This window comes from Callithrix jacchus, chromosome 3 (assembly GCF_049354715.1).
Source record: "Callithrix jacchus isolate 240 chromosome 3, calJac240_pri, whole genome shotgun sequence".
Taxonomy (NCBI): Eukaryota; Metazoa; Chordata; class Mammalia; order Primates; family Cebidae; genus Callithrix; species Callithrix jacchus.
This window is the reverse complement of record NC_133504.1, coordinates 145,767,526-145,793,885: the sequence shown is the minus strand read 5'-3', so window position 1 is coordinate 145,793,885 and position 26,360 is coordinate 145,767,526. Positions and strand designations below refer to the sequence as shown.

Below are 26,360 nucleotides of genomic sequence, written 5' to 3'. Positions count from 1 at the left end.
AATCTAAGATCTCACCTATTAGAAGTCACATCCCAATTTCAGAGTTGCTTTAAAAAAAGTGCTGAAATAATGATATACATTCTGTGGTTGTGGTTATTCTCAATTTCTTAGATTTCAACCATCTTTGAAATAAGGTACATAATCTGCTCCCACTCTCCCCCAACAATGATAGTTATACCTTCTTGAAAAACATAGGGAATTCAACAATGTTATTATTCATAACTTATCTAAGATATTTACGCAAAAATTGACATAGATTACCTTTGCATTAGACAGCTTGAGCTGCCATTAGCACAATACCATAAACGATGTAGCTTAAACAACAGAAACTTCCCACGGTACTGGAGGCTAGAAGTCCAAGGTTAGGCACCAGCAAAGTTCGGTTCTGGTGCAGCTCTCTTCCCAGCTTGCAGATGGCCACCTTAATGCTGTGTGTCCAGCAGTAGAGCAAGCTCTCTGTCATCTCGTCTTATGAGGGCAGTAATCCCATCATGAAGATTCCACCCTCAGGACCTCATCTGATCCTAATCACCTCCCAAGGGCCCCATCTCAAAAACCATCGCATTAGGGGTCAGGGTTTCAACATAATGAATTTGGTTGGGTGAGACGGGGGCACAAACATTCAGCCCATAACATTTTTACTACAAGCAATTTAACTAATCCAAATAAATAAGCACATATTAGCTAAGACTTACTGAGTACTAAGTATCTCGTACACACAATCTTATTTAATTCTAACAACTCTGTGAAATATGGGTTATCATGCCCATTTTACAGAAGAGGAGGCATAAGTTGGGGAAGAACTTAGGAAGGTAGGAAGTAGCAAAGCCGCATATGAATGCCGGCAGTCCTTGGCATCCACAACAATCATTTATATTAGCATCATCTGTATAATTAAGGGCTTGAGAAGTGGAATTGGATAGCCCACTAGCTGCTACCAGAAGAGTCAGCAGAAATGTAACATTTAGGAATAAGACTTAAGTCCTGTTTCTTAAGACTTAAATAAGCTTTCTGATTTGTGGGGTGCTTGGTTTTAAAACCACCAATGCCTTGTCTCATATAATGAGTCTGGAAGCGGGCAGCTCAGAATCAGTGTAGCATCTCAAGAACACTAGGAGGGTCCAGGCTCCTTCTATTTTTCTACTTCATAGGTAGAACTGCCAGACTTAGCAAATAAAAGCACAGGTCAGGACACCCAGTTAAACCTGAATTTCAGATAAAGAATGAGTAAATTTTAGTGTAAGCATGTCCCATAAGATATTTGTAACACAGTTATGGTAATAAACAGTCTGATTTTGTTTTTCATATTTGCTGACAACTTGCAAGACTCAGCATCCCCCCCATTCTGCCCTACACCTGGGCAAAATAATAAGAAAATCAAAGTATTCCCTTCTTTCATGCCAGCTGGAAGCTCAAACTACACCAGCCTCAGCCCTTTCATAAAACCCCAAGGCCTCCTGCCCTCCCCACTCGCTCAGCCTGTTTTCAGACCTGCTTGTGAGCCTGCCCTATGCTCCTCAGAAAGTCCCATTATTTGAGTCATAAACCTTTTCATATCCTCTTTGGGTATGACATCAATAATCCCAATATTTGAAGCAAATTTGGAGCAAGGGGTTCATCCATTTCTGGGGGTGATGACAATGTGGAGGGTGACTGCAACACTTACACTAAAAAATGATGCATTGTTAGCTGGGCGTGGTGGCTCACGCCTGTAATCCCAGCACTTTGAGAGGCCAAGGTGGATGGATCACGAGGTCAGGAGATTGAGACCATCCTGGCTTACACAGTGAAACCCTGTCTCTACTAAAAATACAAAAATTAGCCAGGCGTAATGGTGGGTACCTGTAGTCCCAGCTCCTCGGAAGGCTGAGGCAGAAGAATCACTTGAACCTGGGAGGCCGAGTTTGCAATAAGCTGAGATTGTGCTACTGCCCTTCAGCCTGGGAGACAGAGCTGGACTCCATTTCAAAAAAAAAAAAAAATTCATTGTATATCTGAAATTCAAATTTACCAGCTGTCTCATATTTTATTGGCAGCCCTGTGTCCAGGCCTTCATCTTCATGCCTGTTTCCTCAGAGTCACAGATGGGTGCTCTACTTCCAGGTCCCAAAGCCATATTCCAAGCAGGAAGATGCAAACAATTTTTCCTTCTATTAAGACCTGGGATTTTTATTTGGGAAAGGAAGCCTTCTCCAGGCACTTCCGGCTATTATCTCACTACATGGAACTTTCTCATGTAGTATGCTTGCTATGAGAGGGCCCAAAAAATTGAGAATTCTAGCTTCCAAAACATGAAGAATAATGAGTTGTAGCTGACTTTTGGAATAGAAAGTCAGTGTCCACCGGGAAGCTATCTGTTGCCATGCATCGTGGGTATAATGTTTTTTAAAGAACTCTATTTACCCATAAACTAGTTATCCTCTTCCTGAAATCTTGTTAGTTAAGGGAGTTTTGAGACAAATGAACGAACCTCTGTGAAGAAGGATATGGTCCAAGGACCAGCACCTGTGTCATTACCTGGGCACTTGTTAGAAATTCAAAATCTGAAGCTCTAACACAGACCTCCTGAATCAGAATCTACATTTTAACCAGGCCCCCAGGTGACTGCATGTACTAATGCATTAAAGTTTAAGAACTGGCTTAGAAGAACCCTAGTTTTCACATTTGCCATTGGAATAGCCCAGGGAACCTTTTAAAATACCAATTCCTGGCCTAGATATTTTGATTTAATTGGCCTGGGGTGCAGCTTCGGCATCGGGATTTTTTAAAGCTCCCAGAAGATGTTAATAAGCAGGGACGTTTAAGAACTGTCCTAGAACAGCGGCGCTCAGCCCTGGCTGCCCATTGGAATCACCTGGAGTGCTGGTTTTAAAACTACCAATGCCTGGGTCCCTCTAAGAGAGGTTAAATCAGAACTGCATGGATGGAGGGGGATGAGAATGTGAAACATGAGCAATGGTATTTTTGAAAAGCTCTCAGATCATTCTAGTGTGTGAAAACCACACCAGGAAGAGGAAATGAAACGTTCACATTCTCCAGCCCAGTGGTTTGTGGGCAGAAGAGGGAGAGTGGTGTTAGAAGGGTTGAAGATACTTGTGGGGGCAGGAGGGCCGGGTAGAGGATACTGGCAATGGCAAGGAGGCTTGCACTCTGCCTCGTATTCGGATTCCTGGAGGGAACTGCCCCACGAACTGTCTGGAAAGCAGCCGTGGAAAACTCTGCCACACAGCGTGATTAAGCAGGGGAGTGAGGGTAGAGGCAGGAGTGCAAAATTGTGAAGTTTTAGCTTTTGGAGCTATTCTCAGTCCCTGTGTGGTATGGACAGGACCCAGAAGTTCCCACCTGTGCTCAGGATGGGCCTCTGGAAGCAGCTGAGTTGAGTCAGAAGCAGACATAACACTCACCCTTTGAGAGCAAGGTGACCTGCAACCCAGGCTGAGGGGCCATGGAAGGCTGTGGCAGTCTAAACTTACACTCTCAGCCCGTAGTGCCAGCAAGAGCTGGGGTGAGATCAAGTCAGCCAGGGAGAGCTTCTGTGCCCTGGCCAAGTCAGGAAAGACCAGTCCACACCAGTCACCAACTCCACCTGCAAAAGCTAGCGGGGTAAGCAGCAACTAGGATGATGAGAAATGTGGAGACCAGAGGTGCAGGGGCACCGCTCCAACACAAACAGCCCTTTCCCTTCGCTTCACACTGTGAGGTCACCTTGCCAGGGCTGAGAGTCACAGTCTGCACTGGAAGGGCTGCTATTGCTAGCTGTTAGCATTCACTCTAATAGGTATGTTTGTGCCTTGTCAAATCAGTTAATTATGTTCAATGTCACTACTAGATAAAGTTCTCCCTTTATCTCCAAACTGCATTTCAGCTTTCCCAGACAGCTCCTTGTGGTGAAAGCCACCAAACCCACCATTACTTGCATTCAAGGAAGGTACCTGCATAGGATTGTCAGCTTTTTCTTAAGATCTTCATATATTGTTATTTCTAACTGTGAGAAAATTTGCTCCCAGATCACTTGAAGTACTAGAGAAAACAGAATCTGGCCAACCGGCACTAAATATTGACAACATTCTCCCAATTTACTCATCATGTTTAACCTAACTTTCTTTAGAAAAATAAAGGTCATAGCTGAAGTGCTCCAATTTGTTACTAGAGAAGAAGGTACAGCTGGGTGCAGTGGCTCAGGCCTGCAATCCTCACACATTGGGATGCCAAGACAGGCAGATCACTTGAGGCCAGGAGTTTGAGACCAGCCTGGCCAACACAGAGAAAGCCCCATCTCTACCAAAAAACACAAAAATGAGCTGGGTGTGTTAGCACACGTCTGTAATCTCAGCTACTATGGAGGAGGCTGAGGCAGGAGAATTGCTTGAACCCAGGAGGCAGAGGTTGCAGTGAGCCACGATCACACGACTATACTCCAGCTTGGGCAACAGAGTAAGACCTACTCTTAAAAAAAAAGAAAAAAGAAAAGAAAGAGAAGATGGCAGATTACATGCAAAATGGCCAGAAAGCAAGAGGGGAATTGGGAAAAGATGAACATTTGGTATTTGCTGACTATCATTCCAGCATCTATCACTCCCCTTTCCAGACCCTCTGAATGGCTCTCAGTTTCCATTTTCAAGGTAAATGGATTTCAGCCTTGGCTCTTGAGGAAACACATGCCCAAGTCCAAACCAATCAAAGCATTCCATGCCACTAGCTACACACACCTAGTGGGCGTGTGGATCTGATCCAGTTAGAGAGAATTTCAGGACTCTGGTGGAAATGCAAGGACAGAGATGTTCTCTCCCTCTGGATGGTATAGTCTGCCAAGGTAAGGTATGTGACCACAGCATCCACTTTTCATCTGGGAGAGGTAGAAGAGGAGGTAGCCTGAGACATGAGAAATGGAGCTGGAAGGATGATAACAGGGTGAATGTCTGCACCCCTGAACTCCACAGTCACAGGGTCTAATGATACCCCTTTTAGCCTTAGCACTGTTGACATTTTGAGCCAGATAATTCTTTGTTGTGGGGCACGTGTTCTTTGTAGGATGTTTAGCAACATCACTGGTCTCTATTCACTCGATGCCAGTAGCATCCCCTGCCTGGTGGTAAGAACCAAAAATGCCAGTTCAAATTGGAGTTTTGTTTTGTCTTGTTTTGAAAGTGGCATGGAGCCACCCTGCCTCCAGAGAGATATGATTCACCCACTCTATTTCCCTTCAACTAACTGGGTGTGGCTCCAGAGGAAAAGAGAGGCTGAAATGCCCATCTGGAAATGAACCCCAGGCCAACTGGAAGGAGGGAGGGGTTGAAGCCAGCTTCTCTCTCTCTGCTGCCAAACATGGAAGCAGTTGAGGCTCTTCACTCATCATGTCTTGGATACTACCATAGAGGGTGCAAGGCGGGTGGAAAAGGAGACATGCAAACCAGAGCCAAGGACCAGTCCCAGTAATATCTGGGGTGAAAAAGGCTGGGCTGGATATGCACATCAGGGAATCAGCTTGCACGACTGGCCAGAATTAAATCCTCATGGGGCTGCTTGTTAGCCAACAGTAAGTGGCTGATTGGTTATGTGTGGCCCAGCATACATCCCTCCAGATTCAGAAATCCTGTTGGATACAGAAGGGTTTTGAATCTTTTTTTATGCTACAGATCTCTTTGGAAGTCTAGGGAAGACTTTATACTCCTTCTTGGAATAATTTTTGTGGTTTTTTTTTCTTTTTTGAGACAAGGTCTTGCTCTGTTGCCACAGCTGGAGTGCTGTGGCACAAACATAGTTCACTGCGGCCTCGACCTCCTGGGCTCAAGTGATCCTCCTATCTCAGCTTCCTGAATAGCTGGGACTATAGGCATGTACCACCATGCCCGGCTGGAATAATGTTTTTAAATGCATAAAATAGGAGTACATAGAACTAAAAAGGAAACCAATTATTTTGACATAAAGTGATCAAAATATTTAAAAAACAAATTTGTGCTTTCATAAAATGTCTTTTTATTGTGTTAAATGACAGGATGTAGTGACAGTTCTAGAAGCGATCACAACTTTGAAGTAGTGATGAATGTAAATTGGGAAAGTTGAAACAACTCCCACATGACATGAAAATACTACTTTTTCATATTTTGACGAAGTCACAGAAACTGCTTATATAAAGTACTAGAGTTTTGTGTGTTTTTTTCCATAATTCTAGATGTGAATTCACATTTAGTATCATGGGAAATGTGAATTCACATTTGGAATTGTGGGAAATGCTAACATTTAATTAGAGATAAATAAAAAATAAAGATGTAATTTCTTTTCTCCATCCAAGTCCATGGACCTCCTTAAACCCAGGTCAAGAAGCTTTAGTAATTAAATCGGTGGTTCTCAACCAGGGGCGATTTTGCCTCCCCCAGGAGAAACAGCCAGAAATGTCTCTAGAACACAATGTTCTAGAGACATTACATAAAGACAACGTTCTAGGCACTTAGGAGCATTATTTGCAAAAGCTGAACATATACATAAATTTGGCAATGTTCTAGAGACATTTCTGGTTGTTTCTCCTGGGGGAGGGGCATCAGCATATACTGGGTAAAGGCCAAAGATGGTGCTAAATATCCTCCAATGCACAGCACATTCTCTCACAACAAAGACTTATCCAGCCCATAATGTGAACCATGCTAAGAGATCTGAGAACCCTTGGATCTAGAGAAACTAGAGTCTGAATGAAGAAGATTCCCCAAAGGGAGCTGAGAAACTGCCCCTTGCCCAAACCACACACCCTGTCCTTAGGAAACTAAAAACACATCGCCCCTACTTGCACCCTAAGTGATGCTACTGTCTGGAAGATGTTTTCATAGTAACACAATTCAAGGCAGACACAGGAAAGAGCGCAAGTACAACATGAGTGAAGGAACTGCATATGTTTTTAAGGGAAGAGTGACTCACTGATAAAAAGATATTTTGTTTTCTTTTGAAAGTTTGGAACTTCATCAGGGAGTAATAAGGCATCTCCTTCCCCACTCTTATCCCAGGAAAAAAAGGCAAGATTGTGATTGACAAGGTTTGTGCTTCTTACAACACCTAAGTTCCCCAGAATTAAAATAGTGTTTGAGACTTAGATCCAGTGAAGACAATATGGATATCATTTTGTGACATCCAGAGTGGGTGGAGGGTGGTTCTTAAATATGAAACAGAAATGCACTGATCTGGAGGCGAGAGGCTGGCTTTCCTGAGACTGGCCACTAACATGAGGAGTGATAACAGACTCCCTTTTTGGCCAAATTTTAGTTAACGTTTCTATGAGCCTCTTCTTACTAAGGCCTAATCTCAGGCCCATCTTTGGCCTGGCTTTAGCAAGAATCCTGCTAAGTCAGTTTAGCAAGAAATCCCCAACCCTTGATATTTGATCAAATTCCTCATCCTTAATATCTTAGTCCTTGATCTGCCATTACTTAGAATCTTGTTAAACCAGTTTAGCGACGATCCCCCTACTATTTCATATCTACTGACTCCAGCTGCCTTTGCTGTAGTCAGAGTTGAGTTCGTCTCTCTCTACTATTTGCAATACTTTCAAATGAAATCTCCCATACCATTTTACCAAGTGTCAAAATAATTTTGTTTTAAGGGTCAAGGCCCAAGCTCTACAGCACTGAGAATAAGAAAATGGTCCCAGGATGTGTGAGAGGCTGAGCACTAAGGGATATGGCTTCCTAGAGAGCCGTGGGTAGGCCCTGGGGGCTGAGCCCACAGTCAGCAGGGAGGACTCCTATGACAGGGATCTCTATGCCAGACAGAAGCAGAGGATCAGCGACAGCTCATCCTGAAAGGGAAAGAACAATAGAACTCACAGGGCCCAGGATGCCCCTCCCTGCACCCCCACCCCTGAGCTCTATTTTTTGATGCAGCACAGAAGCCTCCAGGACTTTTGTCTCTCCTTGGGAAGTCAGGCAGAGTGTCTCCCCACAAAAGGCATTTCTCACCAACTATAACAAGGGAGAGTTTCAGGACCAGATTAAATTTGATTCAGAAAAACAATGTTGGCTGGGCACCGAGGCTTGCGCTTTTAATCCCACTACTTCAGGAGGCCAAGGCAGGTGGATCACTTGAGGTTAGGAGTTCGAGACCAGCCTGACCAACATGGCAAAACCTTGTCTCTACTAAAAATAAAATTAAAATTAAAATAATTAATTAAAATAAAAATTAGCCGGCTGTGGTGGTGCGTACCTGTAATCCCAGATATACATGAGGCTAAAGCAGGAGAATTGCTTGAACCTGGGAGAAGGAATTTGCAGTGATCCAAGATCATGCCACTGCATTCCAGCTGGGGTGACAGAGTGAGACTCCATCTCAAATAAATAAATTTTAAAAATTCAAAAGTCTTTATAAAGAAAAATAAAAACAATGTTAACTTCTTACACTGAGCATTGGGGAGTGAATCTGTACTGGCTATATGTGAGTGTGTATCTGTGGGTTATACGAGGTTCTCCAGTTAATATCCAGTTCTTCTCTGCAGATGAAGTAGGGAAACTCTTCACATGTGGCTCTGGGAATGGCCTCCCCTTGGTCCCAATTGTAATTTTCTTGTTTAATTGTATCTTTAATTGTATGTCTTCTGCATCTCATACCATTTATGTTTGGATTTTTCTGCTAAGGCAACTGTCACCCAGATGTGAACTCCTTAAATTTTCCAGATATCCAGGCTATCAGGAAGTTAAATATCTGTAACCTTTTCCAGAAATCCAGGCTATTGGGAAGTTAAATATCTGTAACCTGTATGTTAGCTGAGGTTCTATTTACTCTCAAAATCGGCTTTTGCCTTATCCTCAATGTAGCAACTGCACACCTTGTATATATCCAAAGTCTTCTCGAAGTTTAGATAAATTCTCAGGGGGGTTATGTGCTTAGAGTTTCTCTTGCCTTCCAGATTTCCGTGTTTCATGTGATCTTTGCTCTGTATTGTGTAGAACCAAATATAAAATACACCTTGTATACTTCTACACATGTAATAAAACCCTCTTAAACACAGCATTCATGATCCCAACAGACTCTACTGAATAACAAGGGCTAATGGAAGTGGGGGAGGTCACATCATGGACACCCTAAGAAAGCAGCCATTCCTGTGCCCCCAGTCTATCAAGCACCATTCTACCTCCAGCTGTTTCCCTGCTTCTCTCATCCTCTGTCTTTCTTCAGTTTTTCTACGGGTCGAGCAATGCATCTGTCTCCAATGCTAACCCCAAAACTTGTTTAGCCAAATCTGTCAAGTTTCTTGTTAAACATTCAACAAGACCAACACTTTTTAAGAGGTAGAGATACAAGTAACCAAATGTGTGTGTGTGTGTGTGTGTGTGTCTGTGTCTGTGTGTGTCCATCCCACAGATGATGGGCAACCCATATCTTTCATACCTCCAGTTCCAGGTTCTTACTTCTGCCAATTTCCTCTTCCCTGCTCTTCATTACATCTCTCTTCTTCCCCTTTGATCACTCCAAATCACTTCAATCTTCCCAAATACTATGTATTTTAGGTTGTACATTTAACACACCGCAGTGCTGACAACAAAGAATTGGGGATGGAGATTATATTGCAGCACAGCTTAACAAACAAAACTAAATATGCGACATTTGTGTCCTTAAAAGTCCTCCGGCCATTTTTTATGACCAAAGAGACAACTCCAAATGCTCTTGAGGATGTGAAGCAGCTGGAACTCATACACTGCTGTGTAGGTCCTCGGGTATGTCCACAGCATGTCCACTTAGGACCACTGTTTGACATTATTTGCAAAAGCTGAACATATCCATATGGTTTGGCTCATAATTCTACTCCTAGGCATATAGCTAACATAAATATATGCTGTACAAGTCAGGGTTCTCTTAGAGGGACTGAACTAATAGGATATATATATATATACACACACACACTATTATATCCTTGAGATATATATATATATATATATATATGATAGGACATATAAATGTACACCCAAACACACACACACATACTTCTATATATGTGTGTGTGTGTGTGTGTGTGTGTGTATTGTAGGACATTGTGATTCTATAAGTTAATACTTAATAAACTCTCCACATATATATATCTATGTGTGTGTGTGTGTTTGGGTGTATATTTATATGTCCTATAATCATAAGGTCCCACAATAGGCTGTCTGATTGTATAAGTTAATGCTTAATAAACTCTCCATATATATGTGTGTGTGTGGAGAGTTTATTAAGTTTTAACTTACACAATCACAAGATCCCGCAGTAGGCTGTCATAGACTGTCTGAAAGCTGAGAAGAAAGGACAGCCAGTCTGAGTCCCAAAACTGAAGAACTTGGAGTCCAATGTTTGAGGACAGGAAGCAACCAGCACAGAAGAAAGATGTAGCCTGGGAGGCTAGGCCCATCTCGCTTCTTCACATTTTTTTCTGCCTGCTTTATATTTGCTGGTGACTGACTAGACAGTTCCCACCCAATTAAGGCTGGATCTGCCTTCCCCAGCGCACTGACTCAAATATTGATCTCTTTCGGCAATGCCCACTCAAACACATTTTGTATCCCTCAATCCAATCAAGTTGACACTCAGTATTAACCACCACACATACGTATTTTCACCAAAAGATATGAAAAGATAGAAAAATGTTCATAGCAGCACTGATCTTAATAGTTAAAAATTGGGCAGCTCCCAGCAAGACCAATGCAGAAGGTGGGTGATTTCTGCATTTCCAACTGAGGTACCCGGTTCATCTCACTGGGACTGGTTAGGCAGGTGGTGCATCCTACAGCCTATGGAGGGTGAGGAGAAGCAGGGTGGGGTGTTGCCTCAGCCGGGAAGCACAAGGGGTTGTGGAACTCCCTTCCCTAGCAAAGGGAAGTTGTGAGGGACTGTGCTGTGAGGAACAGTTCATTCAGGCCCAGATACTATGCTTTTCCCACAGTCTTCACAAACTACAGACCAGAGATTCTCTCACGTGCCTTTAACACAAGGGCCCTGGGATTCAAGCACAAAACTGGGCAGCCATTTGGGCAAACACCGAGCTAGCTGCAGGAGGTTTTTTTTTGTACCCCAGTGGTGCCTGGAATGCCAGTGAGACAGAATCCTGTACTACCCTGGAAAGGGGGCTGAAGCAGAGGGGCCAAGTTGTCTAGCTCAGCAGATCCCACCCCCACAGTGCCCAGCAAGCTAAGATCCACTGGCATGAAATTCTCACTGCCAGCACAGCAGTCTGAAGTTGACCTGAGACGCTGAAGCTTGGTGGGGCAAGGGGGCATCTGGCATTACTGAGGCTTGAGTAGGTGGGTTTTCCCCTCACAGTATAAACAAAACCCCTGGAAAGTTCGGACGCGGTGGAGCCCACCGCAGCTCAGCAACACCACTGTAGCCAGACTGCCTCTCTAGATTCCTCCTCTCTGGGCAGGGCATCTCTGAAAGAAAGGCAGTAGCCCCAGTCAGGGGCTTATAGATAAAGCCCCCATCTCCTTAGGTCAGAGCACCTGGGAGAAGGGGCAGCTGTGGGCACAGATTCTGCAGACTTAAACATTCCTGCCTACTGGTTCTAAAGAGAGCAGCAGATCTCCCAGCACAGTGCTCAAGCTCTGCTAAGGGACAGACTGCCTCCTTAAGTAGGTCCCTGACTCCCATTCCCCCTGAGGGGGAGACACCTTCCAGCAGGGGTTGACAGACACCACATACAAGAGAGCTCTGGCTGGCACCTGGCAGGTGCCCCTCTGGGACAAAGCTTCAGAGGAAGGAGCAGACGGTAATCTTTGTGGTTCTGCAGCCTTCACTGGTGATACCCAGGCCAACAGGGTCTGGAGTGGACCCCCAGCAGACTCCAGAAACCTGCAGAAGAGGGGCCTGACTTTTAGAAGGAAAACCAACAAATAGCAACAGCATCAACATCAACAAAAAGGACTACCATGCAAAAATTCCATCCAAAGGTCACCAACAGCAGACACCAAAGGTAGATAAACCCATGAAGATGAGGAAAAACCAGTGCAAAACGGCTAAAAGTTCCAAAAACCAGAATGCCTCTTCTCTTCCAGAGGATCACAACTCCTCATCAGCAAGGGAACAAAACTGAACAAATAATGAGTTTGACAAACTGACAGAAGTAGGTTTCAGAAGGTGGGTAATAACAAATTCCTCTGAGTTAAAGGAGCATGTTCTAACTCCAATGCAAGGAAGCTAAGAACCTTGAAAAAAAGGTTAGAGGAATTGCTAACTAGAATAACCAGTTTACAGACAAATACAAATGACCTGATGGAGCTGAAAAACACAGCATGAGAACTTCGTGAAGCATACACAAGTATCAATAGCCTAATCAATCAAACGGAAGAAAGGATATCAGAGATTAAAGACCAACTTAATGAAATAAAGCATGAAGACAAGATTAGAGAAAAAAGAATGAAAAGCAATGAGCAAAGCCTCCAAGAAATATGGGACTATGTGAAAAGACCAAACCTACGTTTGATTGGTGTACCTGACAGTGATAGCGAGAATGGAATCAAGTTGGAAAACACACTTAAGGATATTATATCCAGGAGAACCTCCCCAGCCTAGCAAGACAGGCCAACATGCAAATTCAGGAAATACAGAGAAAACCACAGGGATACTCCTTGAGAAGAGCAACCCTAAGACACATAACTCTCAGATTCACCAAGGTTGAAATAAAGAAAGAAAATGTTAAGGGCAGCCAGAGAGAAACGTAGGGTTTACCCACAAAGCAAAGCCCATCAGACTAACAGCAGATCTTTCTACAGAAATCCTACAAGACAGAAGAGAGTGGGGGCCAATATGCAACATTATTAAAGAAAAGAATTTTCAACCCAGAATTTCATATCCAGCCAAACTAAGGTTCATAAGTGAACAAGAAATAAAATCCTTTACAGACAAGCAAACGCTGAGGGATTTTGTCACCACCAGGACTGCCATACAAGAGCTCCTGAAGAAAGCACTAAATATTGAAAGGAAAAATCCATACCAGCCACTACAAGAACAAACCAAAATGTAAAGATCATTGACACTATGAAGAAACTGCATCAACTAATGGGCAAAATAACCAGCTAGCATCATAATGACAGGAACAAATTCACACATGACAATATTAATCTTAAATGTAAATGGGCTAAATGAGCCAATTAAAAGGCACAGACTGGCAAATTGGATAAAGAGTCAAGACCCATCAATGCACTGTATTCAGGAGACCCATCTCACATGTAAAAACACATATAGGCTCAAAATAAAGGGATGGAGGAAGATTAACCAAGGAAATGGAAAGAAAAAAAAAAGCAGGAGTTGCAATCTTAGTCTCTGATAAAACAGACTTTAAACCAACAAAGATCAAAAGAGACAAAGAAGGGCATTACATAGTGGTAAAGGGATCAATGCAACAAGAAGAGCTAACTATCTTAAATAAATATGCACCTAATATAGGAGCAAGCAGTTTCATAAAGCAAGTTCTTAGAGACCTACAAAAAGACTTAGACTCCCACACAATAATGGTGGGAGGCTTTAACACCCCACTGTCAATATTAGACAGACCAATGAGACAGAAAATTAACAAGGATATCCAGGACTTGAACTCAGCTGAGGATCGAGCAGACCTAATAGGTATCTACAAAGCTCTTCACCCCAAATCAACATACATTCTCTCAGCCCTACATCATATTTATTCTAAAATAGACCACATAATTGGAAGTAAAACACTCCTCAGCAGATAAAAAATAATGAAAATCCTAACAAACAGTCTCTCAGACCACTGTGCAATCAAATTAGAACTCAGGATTAAGAAACTCACTCAAAACCACACAACTACATGGAAAATTAACAACCTGTTCTTGAATTTATTGGGTAAATCACAAAATTAAGGCAGAAATAAATAAGTTCTTTGAAATCAGTGAGAACAAAAACACAGCATACCAGAATCTCTGGGACACAGCTAAAGCAGTGTTTAGAGAGAAATTTAGAGCACTAAATGCCCACAGGAGAAAGCAGAAAAGATCTAAACTCGACACCCTAACATCACAATTAAAAGAACTAGAGAAGCAAGAACAAACAAATTCAAAGCTAGCAGAAGACAAGCAATAACTAAAATCATAGTCGAACTGAAGGAGATAGAGACACAAAAAAATCCTACAAAAAATTCAATGAATCCAGGAGTTGGTTTTTTTAAAACATTAACAAAATAGATAGACCACTAGCCAGACTAATAAAGAAGAAAAGAGAGATGAATCAAACAGAAAAAGTAAAAAATGATAAAGGGGAGATAACCACTGATTACACAGAAATACAAACTACCATCACAGAATACTATCAACACCTCTATGCAAATAAACTAGAAAATCTAGAAGAAATGGATAAATTCCTGGACACATACACCCTCCCAAGACTAAACCAGAAAAAGTCGAATCCCTAAATAGACCAACAAGTTCTGAAATTGAGGCAGTAATTAATAGCCTACCAAACAAAAAAAGCCCAGGATCAGACAGATTCAGAGCCAAATTCTACCAAAGGTACAAAGAGGAGCTGGTACCATTCCTTCTGAAACTATTCCAAACAATGAAAAAGAGGGACTCCTCCCCAACTCACTTTATGAGGCCAACATCATCCTGATACCAAAACCTGGCAGAGACACAATTAAAAAAAGAAAATTTCAGGCTAGTATCCCTGATGAACATCGATGTGAAAATCCTCAATAAAATACTAGCAAACTGAATCAGGAGCACATTAAAAAGCTTATCCACTAGGCTGGAGTGCAATGGCACAATCATGGCTCACTTCAGCCTTGACCTCCTGGGCTCCTGTCTCAGCCTCTCAGTAGCTAGGACTACATGCATGCATGCACCACTATACCCAGGTAATATATATATATTTTTTATAGAGAGGGGATCTCACTTTGTTGCCCAGGCTGATCTCTAACTGGGCTCAAGCTATTCTTCCACCTCAGCCTCCCAAAGTGCTGAGATTATAGGTATGAGCCACCACATCCGGCCCAAACATTTCTGAGACCATCAGTTGAATTATCAAGTCTCTTTTTGTACCTAATTCTCATTAGAAATAATACACATTTATTGAGTGTCATTGATATATAAAGATACCATTCTTTGAGTGGGGGAAATATAATTTAAAAGTCACAACGACTGACAATCAACAACTTAAACTCTAATGAGGATCATAAACTTGTTCCCACAGACCCATGATACAGGGTGGGAAAGTGTGCAAATAGTGGGCTCCTATTGTTAGACTTCATGGTAATTACACTCGTGCTTTCTCCAGTATATTGTTTCTTATGGTACTCCTGAAGCACTCAGAATGATAAAGATCAATTTCTGGTCATTCCTACAAAGACTGCAGGCAAAGTTAAGATTTATCTGTGATTGCTGGTTGTTTCATGTCCAATTCAAAATCCTGGATTTTCAAAACAATGGAGCTTGATGTCACATTTGGTTATCTTGCTTTTGTCTCCTCTTCTGGAAAGAACAAACCTTCCTGAAAATTACAAAGGCACTTACTGTAAAAAATTAGGCCTCTGAAACTGTCCAATCTCACATGCAAAAAGTATAAAATCACAGAATTAAAATCAGGTTCTGGATTTTCCGGGAAATAGAATGTCACCAGGATCTGTTCAAAGATGAGCTTCGATTACTTCCTATAACAGTGTTTAAAACTCACATGCAAAAAAACCTGCCTTCAGGATAAACAGATATGTGAAAAAGCAATTTGATAAATAACATATAGGAAGATTATATTAACAAAAGACATTTCCAGAATGCTAACATTCATGTGGTTTACAAAGGTGCATTTTCTGCAAAGATCTATACAGCCCAAAAGCATGACATTCTGCAAGGGAGGCCCCTTTATCCCATGAGTTGGGGGAATTTATTTTCATCTTCTATGCATGGATCACTGAAGTGATGAATGTCATTCATCTTCAAGAAGGAAACATCCTAAGCCTTGTGAAGGGTCAGATTTTCATGTACCCTTAAGGGTTCCTGGGGCTATGATCATGAGGAGCAGTCACTATGAAGACTGCTGTGAAGCCTTTTTCACTTCTTCACATTTGAGATGTGAAATATTTTACAGAAAAATAAGAGTGTACACGTCCAACTCACACATAGAAAAACATAGATTGTCTGAATAGTCTTAAATTTTGTAAAGTTTTAAAAGCCTGTGATCTTTGCACGGTTTTCAAGAGTCAGTAACTCTAATGAAAATATTCACCATAAGTGTCCCCATATGGTGAAGATATTCACAATAAGTGACAGTTTTGCAAGATGATTCTTTGCGTTGGCATTCCATTTCAGGTCACCAGGTTTCTGCAATCTCTGTGAGTGCCTGCAGCAGGTCAGCAAATGTAGGGCGGCCTTTGGGTTTCTGGAAAAGGGAGATGTGGGTGGTTAGCTCAGCTTAACCCACTTATGCTGTGTTCCATTTTGGAATGCTAAGCATGTGGGAGTTATTTATATCCTACTGCTCAAGGTCATCACCAAGGTCTGATTTTTCACTCATGCAAAAATTCAAAAAATTGCAACCTGCAGCATAAATGGGTCAAGGATCACTCAGAGACCAGCTCTGGAACTAGCTGGCAGAGACCTGAATCCAGGCTGGCTCTCCCCAAAAAGGAAGAGAAAGTTATCTTGAGTGACATACCACAGCATGATTGGCAGTTGAGTGAAGCGTGAGTATGAAAATGTTAGTGAATGCTGCAAAAATAAAACCTGCAAACACTAGCCACAAGCGGCTATTTCAATTTCAATTCCCTAGATTACATAAATGTTTAAATTCAGTTCTTCAGTCATGCTAGCCACTTTTCAAATACCCAATAGCCAGAAGTGCTGCTGCCATATTGGACCACATGGATGTAGAACATTTTCAGCATTGCAGAAAGTTCTGTAGGACACCCCCACCCTAGAGATCTATTTGGATGACTTGACATGTGTGAGGTAAAGAAAGGTCTGGGAGAAGGGACATCTAGAGCACCAGGCTCCCAAGCTCAGCTTGAGGTATCTATGATACCTGAGCCCCTACAGAAAGGAGGGGCTCAGTCAGACAGCAAAAGGCATGTTTTCATGAGGGACTCTGAAGATCCTGGGGCACAGGTTGTGCTGTCTTTAGTCTCCATTAACAGAGACATAAGAGTGTGGAAGTCCCTCACACCCATAGAAAAACGATTGCTGCATATTCTTACACTTAAAAAAGTTGTAAAAGCCTGTGTTCTTTGCACAGTTTTCAAGAGTCAGCAACTCTAAAGGAAGATATTCACCATAAGTGACCCCATATCCCTGGCTATGGAGCCAGGGATTGGAGCATTTTTCCTATTTCACTTAGGGGTGTCATTTGGCTCTGATTCCATGAGGAAGAAGAGATGGAATTGTCAGCGTCTTTGAAAACCATGGGAAACAGAGCTACTCATAGTAGCGACATTTTCACAGGTGTCACTGACAGCAGTGTCAGCGGAAAGACGCCGCTCTCCATGGCTTATAAACAGAGAGCATCAATAAAATAAACAGAGCAGAAGACAGCACAAGTGCATATGAGAGTCCTCATTCAGACTCTGGGAATATATTGTTGAGCTCTCTGAGGAGCCTGAGTTTCTGTGTATACAGCTCTGAAATGTGTCTTTCAATGATAACATAATCACATTTGATTCTAATCCCCTAAGCAAGTGGGGTAAAGTTTTAGGCAAAATCAACTTTTGCAGCTGGCATAATGGCTCACATCTGTAATCCCAGCACTTTGGGAGACCAAAGTGGGAGGACTGCTTGAGGCCAGAAGTTTGAGACAAGCCTGGGCAACAAAGTGAGACCCCATCTCTACAAAACATTTTTTAAAATTAGCTGGTCATGCCTGTCGTCCCAGCTATTCAGAAGGCTGGGGTGGGTGGATCTCTTAAGCCTAGGAGATCAAGGCTGCAGTGAGCTGTGATCACACCACTGCACTCCAGTCTGGGCAAAAGAGGAAGACTCTGTCTCAAAAATAAGTCAACATTTTGAAACAAATAAATCAACATAACCATACCATTGTTTTAATCAATGTTTTGAGGGCAATTTGAGAGTAACGTTGTTTACATGGGCCTTCTGACAGCACCCTACTTATCAGTTCCCTTCCCCCTTCTCCGTCTCAGCTCCACAGATATATAACCTCTCAATAAGTATTATATTACACACACATGTACATGTGTATTGTTTCATGCACAATATATACTTCTGAGCTACTTACATTGTTAGGGCAAAGATACTCCTAAAACAGCTATTTGTTACTACTTACTGAACACTTTTCTGAAGATTTTTCTTACAGCTTGCTGAACATTTTTCTATGTCTTTCAAGATTCCTTATAGAGCAGTTAATATATGTAAAGTATGTTCATACATTGGGGCTCTCTATAAATGTAATGCTTCTTGGACTATGAATAACCACATCACTCTTAAAATATTCAATATTCCAGTGTTTGTGGATTGATAATCAAGTGCTTTATTTTTTCACCCAGGAGGAAACGTCTCATCAAGCTGTAATTTTTCTAGGCTGAAACTGTCAGCTGGAAAGAGAGCAAAGCTCTCAAAATCACAAGGAAGTTCATGGAGAAGGGCAGAGTGTGTTGAGTCAGTGCCCAGAGGTGGAAGAGAAGCCCCTCTGACTTTATCTTTAAGCTTGGCATTTCGACAAACAGGAAAACTAAGTTCCGGAGAGATTTCTTCCTGACTGGAAGTTCCCGACGCACTTTCTGCCTCCATTCCTATCCTAGTTTAATCTCTAGCAGGAGTCCTGAGTGCCAGAAAAGACATGAAACCCATCACTATTAGTGTTGGAAAACTGAGACAAAGGGAAGTTGAGTGAAGCAAATGGAAACACTATCTTTCTTTTTTTTTTTAATTGCATTTTAGGTTTTTGGGCACGTGAAGAACATGCAAGATTGTTGCATAGGTATCAACGTGGAAGTTTAACAAATCTGGTTCTACCCTTTTAGTTTCCACCATTAATTTTTTTTTTTTTGAGATGGAGTCTCATTCTGTCGCCCAGGCTGGAGTGCACAATCTCAGCTCACTGTAGCCACCACCTCCCAGGTTGAAGCGACTCTCCTACCTCAGCCTCCCAAGTAGCTAGAATTACAGGCATGCGCCACCATGCCTGGCTAATTTTTGTATTTTTAGTAGAAACAGGGTTTCATTATGTGGGCCAGGCTGGTCTCAAACTCCTGAACTCAAGTGATCTGCCTGTCTCGGCCTCCCAAAGTGCTGGGATTACAGGCATGCGCCACAATGCCTGGCTACTTTTTGTATTTTTAGTAGAGACAGGATTTCACCATGTTGGCCAGACTGGTCTCAAACTCTTGATCTCGGGTGATCTACCCACATCAGCTTCCCAAAATTCTGGGATTACAGGCATGAGCCTCCGTGCCCAGCCCATTAATTCTTAAAGCTAATAAAACATCTAATCATTGAGGCTTAAGTAACACCAAGAGTTTCTGTAAGAACTAATCTCAAACGGATAAGACTCAGAAAATGCACTGAATTTCTCAGATAGAACACCATTGTTCAAAACAAAATATATTCATCACTTTGTAGTCAGAGTTTCAGATAGAAATAGTACATCATACTCTCAGGATCATGACTAAGACACAGATGCCTTTTCCTGCCATGATAGAGTCCTGGAGTAGTGCTTGTGATAATCAGGTCTGCTCTCAGATGCTGGGACTGCCAACCTTCGCAGGGAAGGGACACTCACCTCATGCCAGCAGCTGTACATGACTTCGTATACGGACATTGGTGCCAGGTGAGGGCGATACAACCTGAAGCCTTCAGTAATAGCTTCCACGACTTGCAAATTTGACTTATTTTCAAAAGGCATTTTTCCTTCTGTAAAAACTTCCCACATTAAAACTCCTGCAAACAAAAATAAATGAAAACAAGGGGTTAGAGAGAAATGATTGCTTGAGAACTGAAAGAACAATTTCAAACTACAAGGCATTATTTTTCTGCTCCAGCCTTTAGGATCTAACCATCCTGAATAACACCAGTTATATCAAGGAAGCAAATCGTGTGTACCTTAGTTTTCAAAGAGGCCTGTAAACTGAAAATAATCTAAGTTAAAACAATGCCTTTCCTTTTCCATGGGTCTTGATTGCCTCCCCTATCAGGAGAAAATGCCAGTAGAATTTTCATTTCTTTTTTTTTGGTGATGGAGACTCGCTCTGTCACCCAGGCTGGAGTGTAGTGCCGCAATCTTGGCTCACTGCAGCCTCTGCCTCCTGGGTTCAAGCAATTCTCCTGCCTCAGCCTCCCAAGTAGCTGGGATTACAGGTACCCACCCCCATGCCCAGTTAATTTTTGTATTTTTAGTAGATATGGGGTTTCACCATGTTGGCCAGGCTGGTCTTGAACTCCTGACCTCAGGTGATCCACCTGCCTCGGCCTCCCAAAGTGCTGGGATTATAGGCATGAGCCACCGCACCTGGCCTAGCATTTTAATTTCTAAGTAGCACTTATGTCCCTGCACCCTGAGATCAATGAACTTTTCGGCCATTCCATAGAAACTGACAGAATTATGTGAGCCTCTGCTGCCACTCAGCCAAGAGTTTCAGCCAGCAAGTGGCTTTGTCCTCTTCTTCCTGCTAAAAGATTAGACTGATGGACAGGGCCCCAGACTATCTGCCAGGGGTTCTGTACATAAGTAGGTATCCAATAATCATTGATTGATTAGTGAAATTCCTGAAAGAACTCCCAATTTTAGTTCATTTAATTATTCACTTATTCTACAAATATTTACAAGACATTGATGAGAGGCCAGGCCTCTGCTAGGGCCAGGAGATTTTGTAAGTGTGAGATCAATCCATGTGTTTAAGGAGCTCACTGATCACCATGTGATCGGTGAGGGAGACAAGTGGGTAAAATTCAGGGAGTTCTAATTGTTCTGCAATCACTCGATGAGGTCCTTACATTGCTCTTCATTGCTCTCTAAGATGCGGTCTCACAACCTAACTGCTTTTCAGTAGAGCTTCAAATGTCACCTGCTGAGACTATGCTATGTCTGTGGAGAGATAATGAGATTAATGACACAAGCTTAACCTTATTGTATTTTTTTAATTTATGTTTTAATTTGTTTTTTTGAGTCAAGGTCTTGCTCTGTCACCCAGGCTGGAATGCAGTGGCACCATCCTGGCTCACTATAACCTCAAACTCCTGGGCTCAAGCAATCCTCCTGCCTCAGCTTCCCAAGGAACTGAGGCAACAGGTACATGCCACCACACCTGCCTAATTATTTTTTTTTGTAAAGACAGAGTCTTGCTACATTGCACAGGCTAGTCTTGAACACCTGGTCTCACGCGATCCTACCACCTCAGCCTCCCACAGTTCCGGGATTGTAGGCCTGAGCCACTGTGCCCAGTTTTAACCTTATTGTATTGTAGACAGTAAAACTGACACCGTTCTGAGGACGCAGAACCCACAAGCCTTCAGGCAGGTCTGGGTGAAAGAGGACATATTTTTGCATATTTATTACCATTTTTTGAAAATCAACCCCAAAACTCCATTGGACACGGGTCTATGGTGTCTTTCTCAATGAAGAACATTATCCAATATGAATATCAATTCACAGATTCCAAGGAAACCTATGTCTAAATTCCACAAAATTTAAAGATAATGAAGTAAATAAGATGCCACCATTTTTTAAACTCAGGTTTTAAGTTCAGGTTAACAATGGAACAATTGGAAAACAGTCAAGCTGCTCCACAGTTTAGACAATGGAGTTCATTAATTACACTCTAAACTCAACAATGTCATAAGATCATTTTTCCTTCAGGTCTCTGTGGTGTGGAAAACTTGTCTGAGTTTGTTTTCTAGATCAGTAGACTCTTTGTTACGGTTTTACAGTGAATGCCCATTGAGGAAGGAAAAGATCTGAAAGGCAGACTTAATATAAGAAGGTATGTGACACCAGTTGCCAGAGACAGTTGGGATGTGGTTAGAATACATAGAAGGAGGCACAATTACAAGCAGACTTAAAAAACGCTACATGTATTAGGAAATCAAAGTTAAAAATAACGTATTACTATAAATCGTTCTACTATAAGGACACATGTACACGAATGTTCATTGCAGCACTGTTTACAATATCAAAGACCTGGAATCAACCCAAATGCCCATTGATTATAGACTGGATTGGAAAAATGTGGCACATATACACCATGGAATATTATGCAGCAATCAGAAATGATGAGTTCGTGCCGTTTGTAGGGACATGGATGAATCTGGAAAACATCATCCTCAGCAAACTGACACAAGAACAGAAAATGAAACACCGCATATTCTCACTCATCGGTGGGTGATGAAAAATGAGAACACATGGACACAGAAAGGGGAGTACTAAACACTGGGGTCTATTGGGGGGAAAAGGGGAGGGCCAGTGGGAGGGGGAGGTGGGGAGGGATAGCCTGGGGAGAAATGCCAAATGTGGGTGAAGGGGAGAAGAAAAGCAAAGCACACTGCCATGTGTGTACCTACGCAACTGTCTTGCATGCTCTGCTCATGTACCCCAAAACCTATAATCCAATAAAAAATTAAAAAAATAAAAAAATAAAAATAAATAAAATAAAATAAAAAATAACATATTGCCAATTTTATTAAATCAAGCTCCAGCAAATAAACATCAGATGCACTCACCAAATGACCAGACATCGGATTTACTGCTGTACTTATTGAAAAGAAAAACTTCGGGAGGGGACCACTTGATAGGGAACTTGGCTCCAAAAGAACTGATATACTCATCATCCAAAACGTACCTACATTTGAAAACACATTGTGTTAATTACCTCCAAGCTCTATTTACTTCAAATCGCTTTAGTCAACTTTGAGTTGCTAAAAGACAAAGTATTTTACTCCAAAAAGGTTGTGGACTCCTTCTTGTTAGTAGAGTGTGAAAGTATCCTTAATAATGTTTCCTCCTCAAACTAAGTCTCAATTGTGCTTTTTTTAATGTGGATCTCCAAAGGTCGTAACCCTGCTTCAGCTCAAAACATGGCTCACTGTAAAGAAGCATGCTAAATGCCATAACAACCAAGGTTATAAAAAGAAAATAAAAGACCACTCTTCTTGGGGGTGGAGAAAAAAAGACCACTCTTCTTAAAATGAAAATGAATGATTCAAAGTTGAATGTCAAATTTCCTTCCATGTACATGTTTTTTTTGTGGGGCATAGAGAAGGGGGGAAAGCACAAGTATATGAACATAATGTTTCTGATGTGACAAATCTCTAATGCATTAGAATGGCCCTATATGGAAAAAAATCAAGAATAACTACTGTCTCCTTAAAAAAATAACAAACAAGTTGAACCCTCTCTCTTTTTTGAGAATTGTACACAGGGATGTCCAAATGTGCGAATCTACAGAGAAGAGACAAAAACTAACTTGTGCTTGTTTCCCCTTAAATATACAATATAGTGTTTTCACATTGACTAACGCTGCCCCTACTCTCCCACTTTCCTTTGTTTACATACTCTACCTCCCTCCACCTGTCAGCCTTCTATTGAGTCAGAGGGCGTTCTACTTAGGTAAAGAATGAATAACAGAAAACAAAGGGAGAAAAGCCATTGTCTACAGATTTTGAGTTTTTCAATGCTCTTCAGAGAAGAAAGACTGAGTTATCAACAAAATCTTTTGGAAAATGGGCCATGAACAGGAGTGAGATCTCACCACCACCACCACCACCACCATTACCACCACTATCCAGAAAAAGATCCCTTGAACCAGAGGAATGGGGGAAATAGGAGGGAAAGAAAAGGGGTACTAGACATTAGCAGGTCGCTGAGTTAGGGTCCTGTATCTTGTACCCTGTAAGGGCTGCCCAACCCACATAGCAGGAAAAGAAGCTCCTACTCCCACATTAGATTGGTGGGATTTAAAAGTGAAACAGAACCTGCGCTCTTTTTCCCAGGTAGAGCCCTAGGAAAGGCAGAAAGATGCCAGTGAACAAATGGCTGTGGATGTGCCTAGGTAAATGGGATCTGAGATCACACCATGGAGTTTTTTAATCATAAAGAATACCAGCCAGGCAAGATTGTTCATGCCTGTAATCACAGCACTTTGGGAGGCCGAGGTGGGTGAATCATTTGAGATCTGGAGTTCAAGCCCAGCCTGGTCAACATGATGAAACCCCATCTCTACCAAAAATAAATGATTAGCTGGGTGTGGTGGCATGTGCCTGTAGTTCCGGCTACTCAGGAGGCTGAGGCAGGAGGATATCTTGAGCCTGGGAGGTTGAGGTTGCAGTGAGCCCAGCTAGCACCACTACACGCTAGCCTGGGCAACAGAGCAAGACTCCATTAAAAAAAAAAAAAAAAAAAAGAATGCTAATTCTGAAGGAATCTTGAAGAAAAAAATGGTATGGGTTAGCAGCTACCTGTTTGAATGGCTAGCCAAAGACAAGACCAGAGGATGGTAGCTGCAAGAATGCCATGCACACAGTAAGCCACCTCCCTGCCAGTACTACAGCCCCATGAGACAAGAACTTGGACTTTGAAGCTCAGGGAAGCCAGGGAGAAACCCCAAATTCACTGGGATTATATTTCTAGCACCACCCCCAAAAAAGGATGCTCAAAATTTAAACTATGTTGAGCTGTAGAAAAATATGGTTAAAATTTTCACACTCATGAACTGTAGACTTAAAGTCAACTACTATACTTAATAATAGAAATGTTTGGTGAGGACATAGAAAAAATATATAGAGAGAAAAAAGTATTTTTCTATATATATATTTTTTCTTATATATATATATTTTTCTAATATATGTAGATATTTTCTGATATCTATATATATCAGAAAAGCTTTCTTTCTTCACCTTTCTCAGTGGACTGAGAAATTTCTTTTTTAATTTTAAGATGTACCATAGGTTTGTTCAAAGATCAGAAGAATAGCCCACAGTAAATGTTTCCCTCACAGCTAAAATTGGTATATGTCCTAAAATTCAAAGTGGATCAGTAGGCCATACAACCAGGCCTACAACCTAGGAAGACAAAAACACAGCCAGCAGCATCTTTAGTTTATCAGTACACAAATGTAAGATTCCCTCTTATAAGTAAAGAAACAAACAAAATACACATATATATACATAGCATGTACCTCGTCATTCCAAAGTCCGAAATTTTTACTATGCATGTTGAACTGACCAAACAATTTCTTGCTGCCTATGGAAAGAAGGAAAGAATCCAAGTTTGAATACAAGATTTTCTTTCAGGAGTTTTTCCTCTCCTCTTCCTTAGCTTATTTGGGCCCCACACTACTTCTCTGTGTGGATAGCCAAGTGATTTTTATGGTGATATTCATCAGCGGTATAGATTCAATAGTTTGTCTCACTTTTTTTTTTTTTCAGATAGGATCTGGCTCTGTCACCCAGGCTGGAGTGCAATGGCACAATGTTGGCTCACTGCAACCTTCTCCTCCTGGGGTCAAACCATCCTCCCACCTTGGCCTCTCAAGTAGCTAGTACTACAGGTACACACAACCAGGCCCAGCTAATTTTTGTATTTTTAGGAGAGATGGGGTTTCTCCATGTTACCCAGCCTGGTCTCGAACTCGTAGGCTCAAACAATCCACCCACCTTGGCTTCCCAAAGTGCTAGGAATACACGCATGAGCCACCATGCCCAGCCTGCCTTCACATTATTAACGAGGATTAATTCAATATAAAAGATGATACAACTATGAGTCTTGGCATAGAAAAATAGTGTAATTTTTAAATTTGTCTTTATAGGAAAGCCCAAAATACAAAACAGATAAGACATAGCCATTGTATATCTTTGGGATCTCTACTACATAATCAAAATTAAAATTATATTTTAAAACATATTTCACTCAAGATAATGATTTACAGTGATAATTTCATATTTCTTAAAATTATCATAATGAACTAAATATAATGCTATGTAGAAACAATATATTTGATGCCAAAAGAATTTATTGTCAGAAACTTAATCAAGAAAATCATTGATTTGATTATTTAGACTCATGTAGGTAAACTAAACTATTTGATAGAATTTTCCTCTTTTCAGCTAATTTGTCGTTCAATTAGTCAAGCAACAAAGGCAAAAAACTTGAAATAATAAATCACAAGGATCCAGTTTAGAAGATGCGGGAAGTCCTAGCAATGGCCAAACCACAAGAATAGTTGACAGGGGAAAGACTCATTGTTCACTGATACATTAAGTAGCATGTAGGTAGATGAAGTAGAACACAAAAGAAAATGAGCAATCGTGGAAAAAAAAAAACAGGGATAGGAGGACCTGTGAGAAGCCATTTAGAGCAAATAAAATGACCAGAACTGTCACCCAGTTGTAATCTAAAAGACAAACTTGCAAAGACTAGGAAAGTGAGCTAGGTAAAGTTGATACCATATCCAACCATTCAAAAATTTG

General features: G+C 41.6%; 1 protein-coding gene across 2 annotated transcripts in view; it reads right to left on the bottom strand.

Annotated features, from left to right (window-relative positions):
- Window positions 1-1,996: 1,996 nt before the first annotated feature.
- The window catches only part of TXK (TXK tyrosine kinase), a 78,188-nt gene continuing 53,824 nt past the window's right edge, over window positions 1,997-26,360 (bottom strand). Inside the window, exons 12-16 of one of the 2 annotated variants that reach the window (XR_008480234.2) lie at window positions 25,070-25,134; window positions 22,617-22,735; window positions 19,684-19,841; window positions 16,183-16,335; window positions 1,997-9,513 (exon numbers count right to left, since the gene is read on the bottom strand). Coding sequence is in view for 1 of the 2 variants with exons in the window: in XM_035293743.3 (XP_035149634.2) it covers window positions 16,267-16,335; window positions 19,684-19,841; window positions 22,617-22,735; window positions 25,070-25,134 (411 nt within the window). In the remaining variant the exon portion in view is untranslated. Of the gene's footprint in view, window positions 16,336-19,683; window positions 19,842-22,616; window positions 22,736-25,069; window positions 25,135-26,360 lie in introns of both variants that reach the window. The other variant, XM_035293743.3, reaches the window with a different exon arrangement.